The sequence below is a fragment of the Cetorhinus maximus genome, chromosome 8 (genome assembly GCF_964194155.1).
Source record: "Cetorhinus maximus chromosome 8, sCetMax3.hap1.1, whole genome shotgun sequence".
Taxonomy (NCBI): domain Eukaryota; kingdom Metazoa; phylum Chordata; class Chondrichthyes; order Lamniformes; family Cetorhinidae; genus Cetorhinus; species Cetorhinus maximus.
The window spans coordinates 123,312,370-123,333,273 of record NC_135886.1 but is presented as its reverse complement, the minus strand read 5'-3'; the positions used below and the strand labels follow the sequence as shown (position 1 = coordinate 123,333,273).

General features: G+C 42.1%; 1 protein-coding gene across 1 annotated transcript; it reads left to right on the top strand.

Annotated features, from left to right (window-relative positions):
• Nucleotides 1–7,654: 7,654 nt before the first annotated feature.
• On the top strand, nucleotides 7,655–17,620 carry fgf16 (fibroblast growth factor 16). The gene is made up of 3 exons (XM_078546271.1): nucleotides 7,655–8,126; nucleotides 9,909–10,012; nucleotides 16,608–17,620. Exons 1-3 carry the CDS (start codon nucleotides 7,841–7,843, stop codon nucleotides 16,851–16,853), a joined length of 636 nt encoding a protein of 211 aa, XP_078402397.1. The 5' UTR covers nucleotides 7,655–7,840; the 3' UTR covers nucleotides 16,854–17,620.
• Nucleotides 17,621–20,904: the final 3,284 nt, after the last annotated feature.

The window sequence follows — 20,904 nt, the reverse complement described above, 5'->3', positions numbered from 1 at the left end:
TTGAAAACATAACTCTTCACTTTCCAGGCAGCCAGGTCCAGTATACTTTTATACCACGCAGAGTAAAGCTCTACAGTAAAGCCCAAGCAATGCGCTTTAGCCTCAGCCTGTAAGGAGCATCCTCTACTGCACCAGCATCTCATTCCCCAACCCACCTCCTCCCCACCTATTTCTTTTGTCAGTTACCCAAGAATATGGAGGAGAAGGGAATAGAGGGTTATGATTATAGATTTAGATGATGAAAGATGGGAGGAGACTCGAGTGGAGTATAAACATTGGCATGGACTGGATGGGCTGAATGGCCTATTTCTGTAATCCTACATCTTCTCTGAGATTGCCAAGCAATTTCAAATTAGTTTTAGACCCAAGACCGTTAGAGACTGGATTGAAACTTCAGCTTCATTTCACCTTGAAAAGAGGAGGCACTTGTCCCATCAGTCTGAGCTGCATTTGAACTCAGATCCCAAAGATAAAAGGCCAGTGTCGAAATCACTGATTTCCTAAATTGTTTTTCAATTTTCATAACAAATGTGTTTTGTGAGAAAACAGCAGTAACCTGTAAACACAGTGCACATTTGGGCGGTGGTAATGTTTTTTGTAAGTCACAAAGCTTTCAATGCTGTTTTCATATTGTAATATCTAAAAGCACCCATCTTCTCTTCTTCCTGCTCTGAAGAAGTCATATGGACTCGAAACATTAACTCTGTTTTTTATTTCTCTCCACAGATGCTGTTAGACCTGCTGAGTTTTTCCAGCATTTTCTGTTTTTGTTCCATTTGGTAGACAATGTTTTGGCTCAAAGCATATCATTTTGTGTATGTTGATTGTTTTGTCTTTTGTTAATGGTGATCCTTTTGTTGTTTTTTTTGTGCCTCTACAGTGCTACAGAGAAATTCACATTGATCTGGACATCAAACTAATGCAGAGAGGCTGTCATAAGGCAGTATTACATTAAACACACCATGAAATACTGGAGCAGCATCGTTGTTATAGCTGCTTAGTTCAGTGTCACCAAACATGATCTGAAAATATTTTTTTAAAACTGTTCATCCCAGGGCAGAGTTATCTCCCTCAACCTGCCAGCAGTCTTCATGGTGCATTTACACTCTCAACTGCTGATCTCAGACCAGTAGTAGCAGGTTCAGGTTCCAGCCAGGCAGAACCATTTTGACATTGCTTGGCTCCAGCCTGGCTGGAGCTCTTCACTGTCCTGCCCAGGAGAGGGATTGCTTGGACACATACATGCACAGAGCATTCTCCCAACAGCTAGAAATATGAATGTTTATAGAACAGGGAGGGGAGGGGGGGAATCCTTGCTCTTTGAATATTTGAGATAAAGCAGATTTCGAGAACTGTCCCCGAGAACCAGTAAACTCACGAGCATTTTTGCAAAGCAGCTCTTGCCATCACACTGGATTTAACATGCCTTGTTAAATCGAAACATTGTGAGATTATTTACCTCTGGCGAATCTCACTTTGCTCAGTCAGAAGGAGCCAGTTTTGGATTTACAATGTAAGCATTGCGTTGGACAGATGGAAGTCACTTAATACTGGCAGAGTATGGATCGCAGAATTAACATCATGTCATCCCTCAGTAATCTCTCTGAAACAAAGCCTGGCAGCAATCTGACTCTCTGCCTGGATGCTTTGAATTTCGATATCCAATCAAAAAAAACACACATCAGAATAAACATCTAATTGTCTGATTGCAGCTTTTAATTCTGGCCAACACTGAAGAGGGGATACCTCTTTCCAAGTTAAGGGGTTACGGGGATCAGATCTTTCCGAATAAACTGAATGCTATCCATTTTTGAAAAAGGAATTTGCTAGGATGGTTCTCGAATTGTTGTGTAGCGACGATATCCTAAGGGTCCCAGGAGTGCTGCAATTACCCTCGGGCAGCTTGTAGCAAGCCCTTTGCAATTAGCCTCATCACTCAATCAGATTCGATGAAACTGTCCACGGGAGACAGGCTACCCAAGTAGCACTTTGGGATACCGCAAACTGGCTTCTGCTCTTAAACTACAGCCATCCATCATGCTGGGAGACAAAAAATTGGCTTCTCTCTCGACGCTGGCGAGTTGAAAAATAATGTATTCAAGCAGCATTCTTGCGTGGTGAATCAAAGTATTGTGCAGCCACGCATTAAAGGGATCGTCTTGTGAAACCGCCTGCATTGAGGCTATTTTAACTGAGGAATGAGTTCGTGCCTATGTTAGTTACCCGATAGGTTTTGGTAGGTGGGCCCCACCTGTTCAATGTAATACTGCTTTATGACGGCCTCCCCGCATTAGTTTGATGGCCAGATCAATGTGAATTTCTCAGTAGCACTGTCAAGGCGCACAAAAAAAAAACAACAAAAAGATCGCCATTAACAAAAGACTAAACAATCAACATACACGAATGATCTGCTTTGAGCCAGGACATCTATGTATCATCCGTCAAATGGAAAATGGGTGCTTTTAGCAAAGCGATATTACAGTATGAGGACAGCACTGAACTCATCGTGGCTTACAGAAAACATTACCTCCACCCAATATAAATGTTACACTGTGTTCAACAGGTTGCTGTTGCTTTCTACAGCTCTCCAATGTAAAAAAAAACCACACACATACTTATGGCACCAAACACAATCCCGAGACGAACATGATACACTGGTGTGTATCACTGTGCTATAGTCAGCCTCACAGAGACAAGGGCTGGGGATTTCACATGACAGGCTCCCTCACGTCAGCAGCGGTGTGTAACAATCGCATCTCAGAGCTTTGGTAAAGTGCAATATTTAAATAGCAGAATGTGCGCCAAGCAGTGGCTGTGTCTTCATTGAAAATGCCGCCGCCTGCGTGTTATTTTCTCTTCACCGATTAAATGTCATTTTAACTGTAATATACTTTCAATGCAGGCGCTGAGACATGGGAGAGGCAGGAGTGTTTTACATTGTTTTGCAAACTCCTTGAAGCCAGCAGAAAATGTCTTGTGTATTTCAGTTTTAAAACTGACTCTCGGCCACTTGAGTCAGACTCCAACAGTTCTGGGACAAACTGATCCCTTCCTTTGTGGCTACTTATCGTTGCTTTGGGATCTCCCTAACGAGAGGACCCAGCTCCTTCCCACCTCGACAGGGGCCATTTTTCTTCTGTTTCGTTACCGCCCCCCCACCCCACCCAGCCCCCTTTCCCGTGGTCTAGATTCATAAAATGACAGAACACTAAATCTGGATTTAATATCACACTTCCAGATCGTGGAGGAAGAATGCGAAACACATGGCGACAGGTGGTTCTGTGGAGGGAGCGGCTCAAACAGGTAGTCTCTCTGTCAGATTACAGGCGTGGGAATTACCCTAAAATGAGGATGAATGTCCAAATGTGTTTTATGTAAAATGCGTAAATCTCTCTCCTCTTTCTCACACACACACACATTCAGCGGTTAAGACTAAATAGAAGGCTGTTGTTGCTAGTGTGGTAAAATGAGCTGGGAGAATTCTCCTAACCCTAACGACAAACCTGTCTTTCAAACAGTAGCACTGCAGTATCCACTTTCATATTTGACATGCATGCCCCTGTTTGTGCTCTGTATTCAACCAATTATCAAACATACCAGATATGGTAATAAACTATTACCGTAGCAGGTGGCCACTTAACTTTGGAAACTGGGACGAACATTTTGACCGGATTGGCGAGAGGGTTTCGAGGACATTTTGCATTTTAAGATACGATAACGTGTTCCAGAGGCAACAGCTTGGGACTTTTTTTTTTGTCAAGGGTTTCGGATTTCCATCCTGTCACTCACAGCATGCAGAACAGGCAGAGGAGACAATGTTAAATTATTATATTTTATGGCCTCGGGGCCTTAATGCTCTGGCGACCGCGCCCACCCTCTTCAAAATAATTCTGCTGAATGTACTGTCCACTGAAAACTGATGTTTCGGCAGTCAAATGGTTCAACAGCTCCTTGTTGTAGGATTCTGAGGCCAGTGGATCAACGACACTCAGTCATACTGCTAGCTCCATGTTCATTACCCAAACTATGGGAATGCGTCGTTCTGCTTGTTGCCATCCAATCATTTATTTTTAATTCTTTCACAGGTGTGGGCGTCCCTGGCTAGGCTAGAATTTATTGCCCATCCCCAATTGCCTTTGAGGAGGTGGTGGATGGGTGCAGTACGCCTACAGTGCTGTTAGGAAGAGAGTTTTAGGATTTTGACACAGTGACCATATGGTTCCAAGTCAGGGTGGTGTGTGGAATGGAGGAGAATTTGCAGGTGATGGTGTTCCCATGCATCTGCTGCCCTTGTCCTTCTAGCTGGTAGAGGTCACAGGTTTGGAAGGTGCTGTCAAAGGAGTCTTCATGAGCTGCTGCAGTGCATCTTGTAGATGGTACACACTGCTGCTACTGTGCATTGGTGGTGGAGGGAGTGAATATTTAAGGCAGTGGATGGGGTGTCAATCAAGCAGACTGCTTTGTCCTGGATGATGTCAAGTGTCAAACTTCTTGAGGTGTTGTGGGAGCTGCACTCATCCAGGCAAGTGGAGAGTATTCTATCACAATTCTGACTTGTGCCTTGTGGATTGTGGACAGGCTTTGGTGATATTGTATTATAAATGTTAATAAAGGACCAAAATTCCAATAAAATCAAAATCCCTAGAGTTGACCTTGCACTGGTAACATGTGAAACTAAGTCAGTATGAGACTGAAAGCCAAATCATTAGGAGTTTTGGATCCTCTAGGATGCATTTCTTCAATAAAGGACATATCAATGCAGAGCAATTCCACAGTGCACTGCAAGTCTAATTTCATTTGTTGAGGTAGAAGATCAGCTATGATCCAGTCAAATGGTGGAGCAGGCTCGAGGGGCCAGATGGCCTACTCCTGCTCCTATGTTCTGGTGTAACATGGAGTGAGGTTCCCTCCTGCAGGGAGAACCCACTTCACAGCAATACTACCATTGGAAATGCACCCATATATTACCCCTTTGTCCCATTTTGGGAAAAGCGACCTTCACTGTCTACTCTGTCCAGGCCTCTCATTATTCTTCATGAACTATTCTCCCCTTTTCAATTTGTCACCAGGTGCCAAGTTTTGAAGGCTAGCTAACTAACCATTCCATATAGTTATAATCCTTCAGTTATGAGGAAACATTGGAGAAGTTGGGACTGTTTTCCTTAGAGAAGAGAAGACTGAGAGGAGACTTGTTATAAGTTTTCAAAATAATGAGAGGCCTGGACAGAGTAGACAGGGAGAAACTGTGCCTGCTCGTAAACAGATTGAGAACCAGAGGGCACAGTTTTAAAGTATTTCACAAAAGGAGCAAATGCGAGGCGAGAAAAAGCTTTTTCACACAGCGAGTAGATAGGGTTTGGAATGCACTGCCTGGAAGTGAGGTGGAGGCAGGTTCAATTGAGGCATTCAAGAGGGCATCGGATGATTATTTAAATAGAAACAATGTGCAGGGTTATGGGGAAAAGGCAGGAGATTGGTACTAAGTTAAAATGCTCAGCAAGCTGGTGTGGACATGATGGGCTGAATGGCCTCCTTCTACACTATAACAATTCTGTAATCCTGTGATCGGAGAATCAATGGGAGTGGTGTTCACAAGATAGAAATGAGGGAGGTCATTTGGCACATTTTGGTTCATTCAGCAAAAAAAAAATCCTTGCATCACATCATCTAACTGTGGAGGTGTGCTAGTAATGTCACAGAATGAGTAACTCAAGGGGCCAAAATTCATCTTTTAGGGACATGGGTTCAACCACAGCAGCTGGTGGAAATTGAAATCATGATAATAACATTAATTAATCCAGAATTGAAAGCCAGTCTCAGTAATGGCGACCATGAAATTATCATTGATTGTCATAAAAACCCATCTGGTTTATTAATGTCCTGAAGGGAAGGAAATCTGCTGTCCTTACCCAGTCTGGCCTACATGTGACTCCAGACCCACAGAAGTGTGGTTGACTCTTAAATGAAATGGCCGAGCAAGACACTCCTCCTCAAAAGCCATGAGGGATGGGCAATAAATGCTGGCCTTACCAATGACACCCACATCAACTCTGGACAATTCTAAGGGGTTTGTCTGTTGTACCTGCATGATCATTCCAAGAAATGGTCACCTTTTTTTTGTATGAAGAGATTCCTTCTGACTCCAGTCAGAATCTTTTGTTTCCCCAGTTTGAACCAATGCTTTGTTCTGGTAATCTAGCACATTGCTCAACACTTTTAGCCGGTTGGATGAGATGTACTTGATCCTACTGAAGATTCGTAGTCTTACATTTCCGTGGGTCTGTCATAGCATCAGTTCATTGCAGGACAGGTTGTTTATACTGAGGAGTACGGTCAAACGAGGGACAATGGAGCATCTGCAATTAGCCAGATCCCTCCAAGATAAAAAAAAACTCCTATATCACATATTTTGAATTGCTGCCAAACTGAAACCATTTCGTAGTGAGGCAAAATCTGCAGTAAATTAGCCTAAAGCTTTAAAGAGAATTTGTCTTCACCATTGAGTTTCTGTTTACTAACACACTATTCCACTATTATGGCCCACAATAAAAATGGTGCACGGATCTTTTACAGCTCTGGCTCCCCCACCCCTCCCCCCAAACAAAAACATTGGCATTGTTTCATGAAGACAATGACCTTAAATAATCATTTTAAATGCATTTTCCTGTCAAGTAGTCACAGGTACTCATTTTTACGGCGTTTTAACTACAAAAAGAGGTGTGTGTTGGGGGAGGGGTTCCTATATGTAAAAACAGTTGCCCTAATGCACTGCTTAGTTTTAACAACAACAGGAATTCAACGTGCCGCTCTGCAACTCCTAGAAAGTAGCTGAGGAGGTGGTGGGGCGGGGGGGAAGGCGATCAACAGCGACTTCTACCGACCTCCTGGACCGAAGGACTGAAGGCTTCAAGACCTTCAATGCCATCCAGGACCTGTCCAGCCGAACCCACCGTGTCAAAGGGTAAAGGCGATCTGCTGTGTCAGCCCCTGGAGGTGCTGAGTGCTGATTAGCCCGGCCCAGCCCAGCTCTGGCACGGTTCGTCACAGAATCAGCCGCTGGTGTAAAATAGGCAAGGGGGGGGGGTGGTGGTGCGAGGTAGAGGGGAACAAAATGAGCTGGGAAAACACCTGCTGTACAAGGTGGGAGTTGCTGCCCTCAAAGCCCCCTGGACAAACCTCAGCCTCCTTCCAGTTGTGCGGGGACTAAGAAAATCCTTTAGAGAGTCCACGGTGGCTGAGTACCCCCACGTGGGGGCAAAAATCGAGATTCTTCCCCCCCGCCCCACACCCCCTCACACCCCCCTCCCTCCCCTCCTCCTCTTTGATGGAATGGATCGAGAAGTTGCTTTTAAAAAGTGCACCCAGCCACGTTGGCAGCTCCTTTTGCTACATCTTATAAGAGCTGAAGTTATATGATTTCACTAGAAGTGGAGGAGCCCGAGCTGCCAAGTGCTGCTATGCATCACAGAGTGTGTGTGTGTGTGTGTTTTTACATAGTTAACAATGGGTTGCAGTTCGAGCCCAATGAATCTCAGAGACGATTAGCCGTGAGGATGCCAGGCGGGGCTTATTTAAATATCGAATATGTCAATGTGAGAGTATGTATATAAACAGCTGCTTTCATCTGATTCCCCTGGACTTCAGTTATGAAATTTAAGCGGAGATTAATGCGCCGGGATCCCTATAAACGGTGCAGTCAAAACAAAGTCGTCTCGTCTGTTATTATACACGAGGGGGCTGCATTGGGAGGTGTTTTTTTTTCACTCTCTCCCGAGCACAGGGTTGATTAATAAAAAGTGATCGCGGCTCTAATTGATCGCCCCCTGGCTCCGGCTGCCTCATGACTCTGATGGCCGAGGTTGGGAGCTATCTGGGACCCCTGGACTCAGACCTGCACGCCGTTTCTCTTGGGAATATGCCCGTGCTGACCCAGGCCGACTCCCCCGGGTTCCTGAGCGAGAGGCTCGGGCAGATCGAAGGCAGGCTCCAGAGGGGAACACCCACCGACTTCGCCCACCTCAAAGGCATCCTCCGGCGGAGGCAGCTCTACTGCAGGACCGGCTTCCACTTGGAAATCTTCCCGAACGGGACTGTCCACGGGACCCGGCAGGATCACAGCCGATTCGGTGAGCGGGAGAGGGGAGGAGGAGGATGGGGGTGGTGGTGGAGGGTGTACAATTGGAGCAATTCCTTGTTCTTAGCAACTGGTGTTTATAAACATTTTAAAATGTCAGTGAGTCTGGACAAGGGAAGGAGGGAGTGTTAAACTGTGGAAGAAACTGGGCAAATGCACACGCCGAATTTGGTGCAGTTACTATGCACAATGCAATTAACTCTACAATTTGTTGGGAGGTTGTGTACCTGCAGTTACTGACGGCTTTACTGGGGGGATAATGTGCAGAGGGAACACGCCATCCAACTTTGGCGCTCTAAAACATGTTTACCCTTCACCCTTTTTTTGTTTTACCTTTTTACACCCGTACAACTCCAGCTGGACTGCCTCAGACTCTCTTCCACACCGCTTTGCAGGGTTATATGGAAAGATTTATATAAAACGCCCGCACCATGTCTGGCACGGTTGAAGGTTTTAACACTGCATTTGGGAGAGCGTGTGTGATGGTGCCACAGGGCGGTTGCGATATGTTACTGTATTTACAGTGAAACCCCAGAGCTCTGGCGGTTACATTCGGGAAAAGTCGTATCCCCTCGTTCAAGGGATGTCGAGTTAGGGAGGGGGGAGCAAAGAATAACCGAGAAAGGTACACGGATTTATAGCCACTGCAGAAAGTCCTGCCCAGAGGGATGGCAGATAGGGAGTGTGGCAGAGTTCAGACACAGACTAGCGGGAGAGACAGGCACACAGCAGAGATCCTCACAAAGACAGGGGTTCATACAACACATTAGGAGACAGAAGCTGAGGGAGACAATGTAGACACATACCGGGAGAGGAGGAACACAGAGGCAGTCTCTAGCCGGGGACTGGGTGAGTCAAACAGACAGAGAAATGGAGAGTAAACGCTTTAAGTGGGAGAGTGAAACACAGGAAACTGGAAGTCGAATGCCCAGAGCCTGAAGAGTAAAGAGCAGCGAAGAATGATCCTCCTATTCTTAAATGCCATTAGCTTCCACCTCTGTGCCTTTCTCCCCCACTCCCTCGCCTCCACCTCCTTTCTCTCCCACCGGTTGAAGCAGGTGTCTTTCATCCACTAGAAAAGATGGAGTGCTTCTTTTTCACTCCCAGACCTGCTTCAAAGCGCCCTTCTTACCTAATAACCAAACTGTCTCATAAATCACTGCAAATTCCTCCCCCTTATTATCAAACACAGGGAGATCATCTTAAAAAAAAACATGTTTTCTCAAAACTTTCCATCGCTCCCGATCCTGAAGCGATCCCGCCTTTCTGAGTAGACATTACACGGGCTATTTTAAGGTCAATCAAACTAATGTAAGAAATGAAATGTGAAAGAATAGAGGGCTTTATAATTAGAACCAGATCCTGTGACCTGACACCCATATATACTACAGCCAGCCTTAAACATGTTCTTTTTAAAATAATCACTGATACTTCGTTTTTTTTAACTATTTGGTGACCACAGTATAATTTCTGTAACATATAAAGGAACCTAATAGTGTTATTTTCTAAACTCTATTCACGTTGTGCAGTGAATTAAAGAGGCGTTAAGATCTCGTTACTATATGGTATATTTGACATCAGCTGTCTGTGTGACCATTACTGGGCACTTAGAAAGTTGCCCTAGACTCTGAAACATCCAATAAATGTGCACATTAATCCTCTGTGACTTTTACTGTCCCCTCGGGCGGAACAGACTACGCTAATGTAACTCTTACCTTCCCTGCTTCGGCGGCTGTGACCATTGACAAGTTCCCCTCTCTGATGTGTTGTGCAGGAATCCTGGAGTTCATCAGCTTAGCGGTGGGACTGGTCAGCATCCGTGGGGTGGACTCGGGACTTTATCTGGGGATGAACGAGAGAGGCGAGCTCTATGGGTCGGTAAGTTCAACGTGTTTTGCACATTCTTATGACACAAGTGCCCAGCAATGTTTCAGGCAATTGAACCAAAGTTTTTACACTGAGATCTCAGGAAAGACTGATTATTACCGGATTTCTATCAACTGTTGTTTGTGTGTGTGTGTGTGTGTGTCAGATTGAAACCTCTGCAGGAAACCTCAGTTTTTTGTCTAGTGTAGGTATGGGAGGATGAGGGTAATGCAAAGTTGTGGCACCTGATGTTACTGTAGATACAAAGAAGATCAAGGCATATCTCACCTCATCCATTCAGGCCATACTTACTCTCCCCTCCCGCTACCCCCCTCAAAAAAAATCATGGAATCTTAGCTGTTTCTGAAATGATTCTAGGGTGTTTAAGTCAGCTATCTTATCCAGAAGATCTCTCCATTTCTCATCACTGTATAAAGAAACGCTTCCTGATATCAGTCTTAAAATAGCCCTTTTGCCAGTTAGAACCACCATTTGTCCCACTGTCCCATTTTAAGTTGACATAATATTCAGGAGTTTCATTTTCTGATCACTTGTCATTCCCTATGTATCTGTGGTCCCCTTTCAGTCAAACTCCTTTGTCACAGCTAGTTTATATTTCCATCTTCAAGGTAATCCTCCTTTGCAACACAGGGCTGCAATCAATGGTAAACCTGGCTATAAAGTGACTGAGTGTTGGCTGGAGGGGCAGTGGCTAACTTCAGAAAGTAATGCTCAACTGCTCCCGTGGAAGCAATAGTAACACCAATGGCAAATGTTTCCAATGGTGTAGTCCACTTGGACAGATCAGCAGCACACTCTTCTGCATCCCTGGATCCCTTTGGTCTTCCCTGGGCAGCAGTAAAGATCCTGCATGCAGCAATGAAAGTTAAGATTGTGACTTTCAAAGTGTATACTGCAGTTGTTTTTTTGAGTTGCTGCTGTCACTGTGGAATCCGTGCTGCAGTGAAATGAGGTGAAACTGCAGAATATCATCCAACCCTTTTTCATTGAAGTAGTCCCTCAGTGTAAGGGAATGGGGTTGCTTAAGTTAATTTCCTTTTTAAAATACTCATTGGAAGTATTTGGTCTGTGCAGATATACCATCTGTTGCAATGTGATCTCGCCATAGCTCCCGATGCTGTGGCACAGGAGCAGAGCTCTGAAGCCTGTTATTCCTGGCTGGCCCAGACCTGTGCCTAATAGTAAACCCACTATTAAAAGCAATAACGCCCTTTAACTCAACACATCAATCAGAAATAGCAGTATAGACTTGTTCCTTCCCTTAGAAGTTGCTCATTGTTATCAAAGAACAACTGTAATGGTATTTCAGGAGCACTAAAATGTGTATATTCTGGTATTTTTCAGTGTCACACAGTGCACAATGTCCCTGTATCACTCACCCTTCTTGACAGTCAAGGTGACTATTGCTGAAGGCTTTCCTTAAAACACATTTCTGTCAGGTGACATGGAAATTACTGCAGTGTTTAGGTGGCTGATATGTAGGCAGCTTTACAGCAATGGGAACTGAACCCCATTCTTCATAAGTATGAGACAATGTAATCTCTATACATTTTATAAATTAACAACGGTGCGAATGGGGTTCATAATGGACCAGGAAGTCCTTTGCTGTGCAATGCACATGAAAGAGAACTTATATTTATATAGTGGTTTTTTCCACCTCAGGACATCCCAAATGCTATACAACCAATGAAATACCCTTGACTTATAGTCACTATTGTAATGCAGGGAAACACAGCTGCCAATTTGCTGACAGTAAGGTCCCACAAACAGTAATTATCTCTTTCAGTGATGTTAGCTGATGGAACGTATTGGCCAGGACACCAGGGGATTTCTTACCTTTCTTCAAAATGTAGCATGGAATCTTTTATGCCCAGAGGGCATTTGGAGCCTTGATTTGCCGTCTCATTTGAAAAGCAGCACCACGCTCAGTGCAGCACTCCTTCAGCACTGCATTGAAGTGTCAGCCTAGATTATGTGTTCAAGGCTCTGGACCAGGACTTGAACCCATGACCTTCTGACTCAGAATGCTGGACCACTGAGCCAAGATAAGTACAGTTTAATTTTGGCCTGCAACACCAATGGGACAATATGATTGTTACAGCATTCTGGAGTACCAACCTTTGGCTGTACTGGGAAGGACGGGATCATGATTGTGATTCTCTGTACAGCTAAGTTGTTAATATTTGTCATGATATTGAGAGTGGAGGTTTCACCATGATGACTATTCCTGTGTCTTCTAGCAGTCAGTTTCAGAGCATTTACCAATTTCCCATGAATGATGGGTTTCATTGCACCATAACTGGGAAAAAGAGAAAATAATTTAGTTGGAATTTTGCTGTTTTGTAAAAGAATAAATGAATTCCTCATAAGCACCTTTTCCACATTGCTGTCTACTATCCATGTGGCTGCTGACATCTTAAATGAAAATTGTTTTAGGATTGCGTAGCTTTAAGGATTAAGGGTGTCCGAGCTGACATTGAATTTCAGGGGACAGGAGGTAACTCGCAGCAAATGTGCTTGCTTTCAATAATTGTTGCTGGCAAATGAAAATAATAGGGCAAATTCCATTCAATTTGGATCATATTTTTCTAACGCAGCAGGGTGCCAGAGCAGGAGATACAGTACAGATACAGAAATTAAAAGAACGGAGAAAATGAAGGAGTGAGATTAAGGAAAGGAACTAGGATAAAATGAGTGACAGGGAAGGATAAAGATGCTGGTGTTTACCCTGCTGACACAGGAACTTTCAATATAATTCATACTACCTGTAATCATTCAGTTATTTAGAACATGTTTTATACCCAAAGGCTAAAGAAATATTTTAGAAATCAAAGTAAGGCTATAGGAATTAGGATTTGGTTTATCATTTCGTTTTTCATTGAAGTAAATAGTCTTGGTTTCGGGAATCCTCTTGCAAAAGGCCTCAAGTCCCTTTCCAATTAGACTTTAAAATGGAAAGGGAGCTACAAATCAACAAGCTGAAATAGTTGCTTTTATAATACAAGAACTGTTTCTACAATGAGCACACAGTTTTTCACTTCTGCAACAGAACTGAAATCCTGAGAGAATGAAGGAGCAACAGAATATGCAGGGCTCATCAGCCGTTTGCCCTTTCAAATAAACTAGTCAGATCTTAGGCTGGGGTCAGCTGTGGGGCACACTTGAAGCTTAGTTTATGAAGGTGATGACAACCTGTAAATAGGATAACCGCCTTTACCTCCCATTCATGTGATGTTACTATTGCCAGGCTGAGGATCAGGCACCATTCATCAGTCACCATCCTTCCCACCAAGGGTGTTGATAATAATACAGCTGTTGGCAGTATCTGATCTGAAGGTGTAGAGGGCATAACCGATATTTTTGTTGGTAGGTTTCCAACTTAAGGACTCTCTAATACATGCTATCATTATTATAAATTCAGTGAGACTGGCAAAAGTTTACTTTAATCAACATGTGAACTTCTGAATTTACTCGCTGGGTTTTATGTCAGGACAAGTGCTTCTATAAAGCTAGCTTTGTAACAACAGGGTTTTAATAATGACATTCCTGGATAATTATAAACATTATGCAAAAATATGAATTTACCTGTTTTCAATGTTTCATTTAATTAAGGTCTATCATTTTTAAAATATAGGTTATATAATCGCTCAATCTAATGAAAAGAAACAACTTTGCCCCAACAATCATATTCGCCTCTTTAGTTCAGTCCGCCACACAACAAAGCAGACTGAAAATGTTTTGGCTGGTCTTGTGCACGTCACTGAGTGAAGAGGGCAGTGCTCAGCTGCCCACACCCCAGCAAAGTACCTGTCATCTACCGTGTCTCATATAAAACAGGGAATAGTCACTTAAAACGGATATAAATTTAGGCTTACATCAGGGAGATTTTTTTTTTAAATTGTTTCTGGCTGAAACAAATAATTCAAAGCTTTGTATCAGTCTGAGACTTGAAAGCGCTTTCCTTATGCTTCCCCTCCCCCACTGAGCAGTTTCTTTTTCCACTCTCCAGGGCCTACACTGCTGCTTCCTGCCACCATCAGAACAGGATGGGTCTGCCGTTAATACAAGCCTGATTGTTCAAAAGGCGACATGTTTCCAATGAGTAGGACTGGTCCTACCAGTTCTTCTTTTGCTCTGCTTTTTACTCCCTCCCAAAATGGTACATATTCCTGTTCCACAGTGCTCCCTCTAGTGAGTTGTTTGAGAACTGACTAAACTCACCCAAACTGAAGCAGCTAAGTTCAAGCGTCAAATATCAATAGGAAATGCTAGAAATACTTAGCAGATCTGGCAGCATCTTGTGGAGATGAAAGGTCACAGATCTAAAATGTTAATACTGTTTCTCTCTCCAGATGTCACCATAACCTGCTGAGCATTTCCAGCATTTTCTGTTTTTATTTCAGATTTCCAGCATCGGCAGTATTTAGCTTTGGTATGAGCATTTAAATGCCAATCTATTTTGGAATTGGAAAGCAAGACCCTCTGGCTGAAAATGTATTGCTCAATTTCTATAGGGGCTAAGATGCCCGGGAATATCTGGAGCAGGAATATATCAATCTCATTATTGAGTACTCAGTTAAAGTTCACACAGGGAGTCCAAACATGATTTTTACCGTACAACCTGCCAAAATATAGTTATCCAAAATATTTAATTTTGTGCCCTCCTTCATCAAAAATGTAGGTAATGGCAGGTATTTGTTTTGAATTACCCCATTAATTTTCTCCTCTACAATTTCCCTCTCTTTTTAGTTATGATACTGAGTAATGTTAACCACACTCCATTATCATGTCAAAATGACATTCTTGATGTATGAACCTTGCCCGCAAGTATCGGCAACCTCTTCACTTTCAGGAAGTGTCACAAATGCACTTGACCCTATTGTCACCTGCCCTCCACGTGTGCACCTTCCATCAGGCCTAAATGGATAGTGCTAGTGATTCTTTTCCTTTTCTGGTCCAAGGTGCTGAGGTCGACTGTAATATCCCTGCCACCACCCAGACTGAGACTGGGTCACTCAAAACATATGTGGAATTGAACCTGTGTGTTTCAGATTTGCATTTACCAATTGGGCATTGTGTGCTATGTAATCTGCTCCCTCACTGTTATTCTCTAGCAAAGAGTGCACAGATGAACCATAAGGTGATGGCAGGAATGGCCAATGGTGACTGAGCTTCCAACGTTTCCACTTCCCTGTGGAAAGCTGCCTGGGCTCTGAACAGCACTTATTCTCAATTAGTTGTTTTAAATACACACAGGGATTTCAATTCATTATTTTATCAAACAGGCAAAAAAATGGAGTGATAATTTAACAGAATTGGGGGAATGCTTGTTGAGTGTCTTCAGTAAGCCCACGAGTTCAAGAAAGAAAAAGCTCGCATTTATATTTTACAGCCAATGGAATGCCTCCGAAATGTGGTCATGGTTGTAATGTAGGAAATGCAGCAGCCAACCTGTTCAAAGCAAATCCCACAAACAGCATAAAAATAAATGATGGGATCTCTGATTTTAGCTGTTGGTTGCAGGGTAAATACTGGCCAGAACACCGGGGGAAACTCCCCTGCATTTCTTCAAATAATGATGTGGGATCTTTTACTTCCCACCTGAGAGGACAGGTGAGGCCTCAGTTTAACATCTCATCTGAAAGATGGAGTCTCCGACAGTGCCGCACTCCCTCAGCACTGCATTGGAGAATCAGTCTAAATTATACATTCAGGTCTGTGGAATGGGACTCTGACTCAGAGACAAGCGTGCTGCCACTGAGCCAGGTTGCCAGTGAATTGGTTGCTGCCTTCTTCTGGGACAGTGCCTTGAAAGGTTGTGCCTTATAAAGACTTTGGTCAAATCCTGCCAGCGGGAAAGAGATAATAGCTTCCTTTTGATTCAAGGTGATTGCAGATGATAAATCAAACAATTCTGGCAAAATTAATTTCAGCTCCCTTAGGCTCATCCCCACAATGAACATAATTACAGTCCCCTGGCTGAGAGAGAAAGAGAAAGGGGGAGAGAGTATTCATCTTTTAGAGAATAGAAATGGCTTCTGTTTTAGTGAGAACACAATTTTGCTGCTAGGTTTTACACTTTAACCAGAAAAGATCAACGTTGCTTGGAATGTGTGAAGCAATTCTGCTGGTCATTTGAATTATATTGGAAGATTGTTCTCTATTGAAGGAATCCAGTTGTTTTGCTTCTCACTCCAACATGGTAAATATTAAAACTGAATAGTGTAAAATAAATATAACAGCACCTTAGATTTATAATGCTAAGTGTTTTGGCCAGTGCAGACATGATGGGCTGAATGGCATCTTTCTGCCACACAACTTTTCTATGGTTCTAAGTCACGCTATTTCTCAAGTGATGGTAATTAGCTCCTGGCTTGAACAACATTGGGCCCAAGTTTAACCTCTGCAAGTGGCTGGGACTTGAGTGAATTAAAATCTCGCCCATTTTTCTTATTATCATATGAAGTGGAAAGAAGTTCTTCAATTTTACCCTCAACTTATCAAACAGAATATAACGTAGGAAATAAATAGCATTGAAAACACATGTATTATACCTTCTAATTAATGTCCTTTCTCTTTCTTACAGAAAAAATTAACATCCGAGTGTGTTTTCCGGGAGCAATTTGAGGAGAACTGGTATAATACCTACGCATCAACTTTGTATAAACACTTAGATACTGGGAGACATTATTATGTGGCTTTGAATAAAGATGGCTCCCCACGGGAAGGATATAGGACTAAACGGCATCAAAAATTTACTCACTTTTTACCTAGACCCGTGGACCCTGAAAAAGTACCAACATTATACAGAGACCTCTTGAACTATAGTTGATAAACTTCGCTGCCTTGCAAGTGTTGTACATACGCGGGAGCTTTAGCTATTCTGGGGAGCAGTGCCATCAAGAAACTCATGGCCAATTCTGAGGCGACCATTTTGGTTGAATTCATTACCACTATTAATACTATCAAGCCTTTATGAAGCGCACAGTCCCAGGATTTTTTTTTATACTCACACGTCTATATTCTCCACTGAATTTTGCTTCTAGATATTTGTTGAGGAGGCGAGGAACACAAAAGACTCATAGACAATGGACACTTTTATTGCTGGAGAGAAATGAAAGGCCACTAAGTGGTGATAAACGCTGCTGCAAATAAAGAAGCTTTGAGCTAAAAATTATATATTTATCAGAAGTTGATATATTTCGGGTCTGTGGATGACACACTGCTGAAAGCAGATATTTACTATATTACACAGAAGAGAAGAGCCAAGAAGATATAAGATTCCCAGTCTTTGGAATGGGCTAAAATTATTACCATGGACACTGTATAAACGAACAAAAAACTATTTATAGAAATGTCAATATTATATTTATTTTATATATTTATTTATTACATAGACTATATTTTTAATGACAATGTATAGACCAGATTGCTGTCTGGAAGGATTAGATCCTACTGAAATGTAAATGACCACTTTTAAGTTATGAAGATCTATGAATGTTGAATTAAAAAAGGTTATGGACAATAAAAGAAAACACTTTGTTTAAAGCAAAAAGTATATTGTACAATTAACATGTTGCTTGTTCACTCAATAAAAAGAAATCATTATGACTGAAAGTTAAAATGCTACAAATATTCCAAAATATTTCTAATCAGTTACATTGCAAAACGTTCTATTCTCCAACATGCTAAGCAAGTGTGATGTTAATATAATTGCTAAAAACAACTCTTTGTAGCTCATCTTTATACTGGTATTTAATATATTTGACCATTTATTTTTAGCTATTGCTTATTTCCCTCTTCTTTTGGTCAGTTCCACATAGGAACTTTCTTCTTGTGTATTTGAGCTCAGATAAAAGGTTGCTCAGTGGAATATTCACTTACCTTTTGTCATTTCACATACTGATGGACTTCCTATATATGTTTCCTGTAACTTATGTTAATTTTTTTGCTGTTTCACCGTGCATAATACTGTGATTCATTTACAGGATTCAACTTCTTTTCAGATGGGGTCAAACATTAAAATACTGTTCACCCATAAGGCAGAGTAAAAGCCTTAAACTGTAGAACACAAGTTCAGTGGGATTCAGGCCTGCAACTTAAGTTGATTAAGTTCCAGATCAGGAAGAAAGGAATTTTAAAATGAAAAGAAAAATAATCAGGAATAGTTTCCCAAAAAAATAGCAAAAGCTTTTTACTTTTTAGAGATGAAAATTCAGTTTAGATAACAAGCAAAATGCAACCTCCATGTTTGATAGATTTAGTAAATAGTGGAAACGCACCAAATGAAGTGGCCAAACTTTACATTTTCTGAGGAACCATTCCCTAAATCTCCCTAGGAAATATTCTACCTTTAGCACTCATATACCCATTCCATTTTCATGCCCTTATATCTTTTTCCTCTCCTTAACCAATGAAGGAATATTTTTGGTGTAATTATTTGTTTTTGAAGGCTTTTTTCTCAAAGATTTTTTGGAGTGGTCAGATTTTTGGAAATGGTTTGATCATCATTTGCTAATTTTCATTGTTGGCATTTATGAATCCTGTGCTGGTGGTTTCAATTGGAATCCATTTGATGTGGTTATGCAATAGCTGAAACAGCTGAGGATGTTTACAGTAACTATCTACATCCCCTGCCACATAACAGCAGATCCCTGTGCACAATACTTATTAGTAATGCTGGCAAGATTTTCTCTCTTACAAACAAAAGAACATAGCACTCTCAGGTCAAAATGTGAGTTCACGCACCACAGAAGTATTCCAGGCTTTTGTATTAGTTAGCAGAGCTGGGTTAATCTTTCAGAACGAACCAGCAAGGTAGTGAGTACTCTTTTAGGATAAGGGCGGTGGTGCATTGCCAGGAAATTGGGACTTCAGGCCTTATCCTGGGGTTGTTTTATGTTTGTGTTTATTGGCATGAGGAATGTCAATACTATGGGGTGAAACACATACCACTTTTGCATCTGGTGGTAGCAGTGAGTGTTCCTGGGTGGCATCTAGAAGCAGAGTAAAGCTCATCTTCTCTCCCAGAAACGTGCCTGTAATCCCACGGTTTTTCCTGCTTCCCACGCCAATATCCTTAGAGCTCCACTAAATGAGATTACGCAGCTGAGCCAAATTACTGTGTCTTATGCTGTGAGCTCACAGCTAGTAGGTAGAGGATTGAAAAGACAGCCCCTCCAACTGATTCTGCATTTACAGCCAACAGAATAGGGAAGGCTGCTATCTCAGGCCACAGAGGTGAAAGTTCAGCATGTCTCTTAATATTCTGACCAGTAGTCCCCGTGGTTTGGGGATCCATTGCTTCAAAGCCCAGGCAAATACAAATAAAAAAAAACAGTGGGTACAGAGATATTTAAATACTTGGAGGCAATGTAAAAGATTCCACATTTTATTCGTTTAATTCACGGGACAAACGAAGAAATAGCAGTTGAAATAAATAAAAGCACTCTGACAAAAATAAAAATAGAAATTGGAAAGGATAAACATGAAATACAACTTGCAGTTTTCAAACAGGAACTAGAATGAAAAAAAGAGGAAAATCAAAAAGTGCTCAAATAGAGTAAACAGATCGCTCAAGAAAATCAGTGCATTTTTTTGCAATTACAACCCCAAGGCCAGCTCTTCTGAAAACAGGATTCAAGTTTTGTATATGCCAGCTTGAATAATGAGCAAACACTTTAAGTAGTAACAGCCAGGAGGGAGTAATATAACTGTATTTCAGTCGGTAAACAGACACATCATGATAAACTATTAGTACACTTCAGACGGAACCTTACTGTTCCTTCCCAGGTATTTATTATTTTATAGAATCTATGTATACTGCAGAAGATAGATGCAGATCCAGGGAAATTTTGCAAAGTACTGAAGAGCTGTCCTGTGCAGCCTGTAAAATCAATCGCAATTTCCTTGAGAATTTGCAAGAGCCCATAAAACATAAACAATGAGGAATCAAAGGAAGCCAATGAAATATAGCAGCAACTTTTAGCAGTTAGTAACAACATACAAGGGAGCCAGTTAGCTCAGTTGGCTCATGCGTGTGGTACAGAATCACGTCAACAGTGTGGGTTCGATTCCAGTTCCACCTGCCTCTCCGCCCAGCCCCTGAGAGTGGAAGGCAATGGCAAAGCACCACTGAAAAAAACTGCCACAGAAACAGCTCAGGATGAGGCATCAACAGACAATGAGCCAAGGACCTGCCTTTGGGCAGAACACGCATGGAATGGAACGGAGCAACGTCTAAAAATAAAAAGAGCTTGCCTATCCAATCAATACTCTAAGGAAGAAGTGACATAGGGGAGAGGTTATAAATTCCATTATAATGATATCGTTTCTGAAGGCTAATCAACCATTTGGCAGTGTTACTGCGGTATTTAGATAAAAGAAGAAGCAGCCAGTAACTACAATGAAGGATTTACACGCAAAACATTAACTGATCTTTCTCTTTCCAGATGCTGATGGACATGCTGCATAAAACAGGTGTTTTTATTTTATTGCTAAAAATTAGGCAGAGGAATAAAGCAATTTCAGTTAGGAGTCAATGTTTCAAAAATGAATTAGAGTCTGGTATAGATCTGGGAGAGTAGAAAGTGTAATATACAGTATTGGCAATAAAGGAGGCTTGATTGTTGCAAAATGCAACCCAGCTAGTGATGAATGAGGAGTGTGACTGATTACATAGCATGGAACAATTCAACCATTTAAATAGCTTTAGTGAATTCAACATACATACGAACATACGAATTAGGAGCAGGAATAGGCCACTCGGCCCCTCGAGCCTGCTCCACCATTCAATAAGACCACGGCTGATCTGATTATAACCCCAACTCCACGCTCCTGCCTACCCCCAATAACCTTTCACCCCCTTGCTTATAAAGAATCTA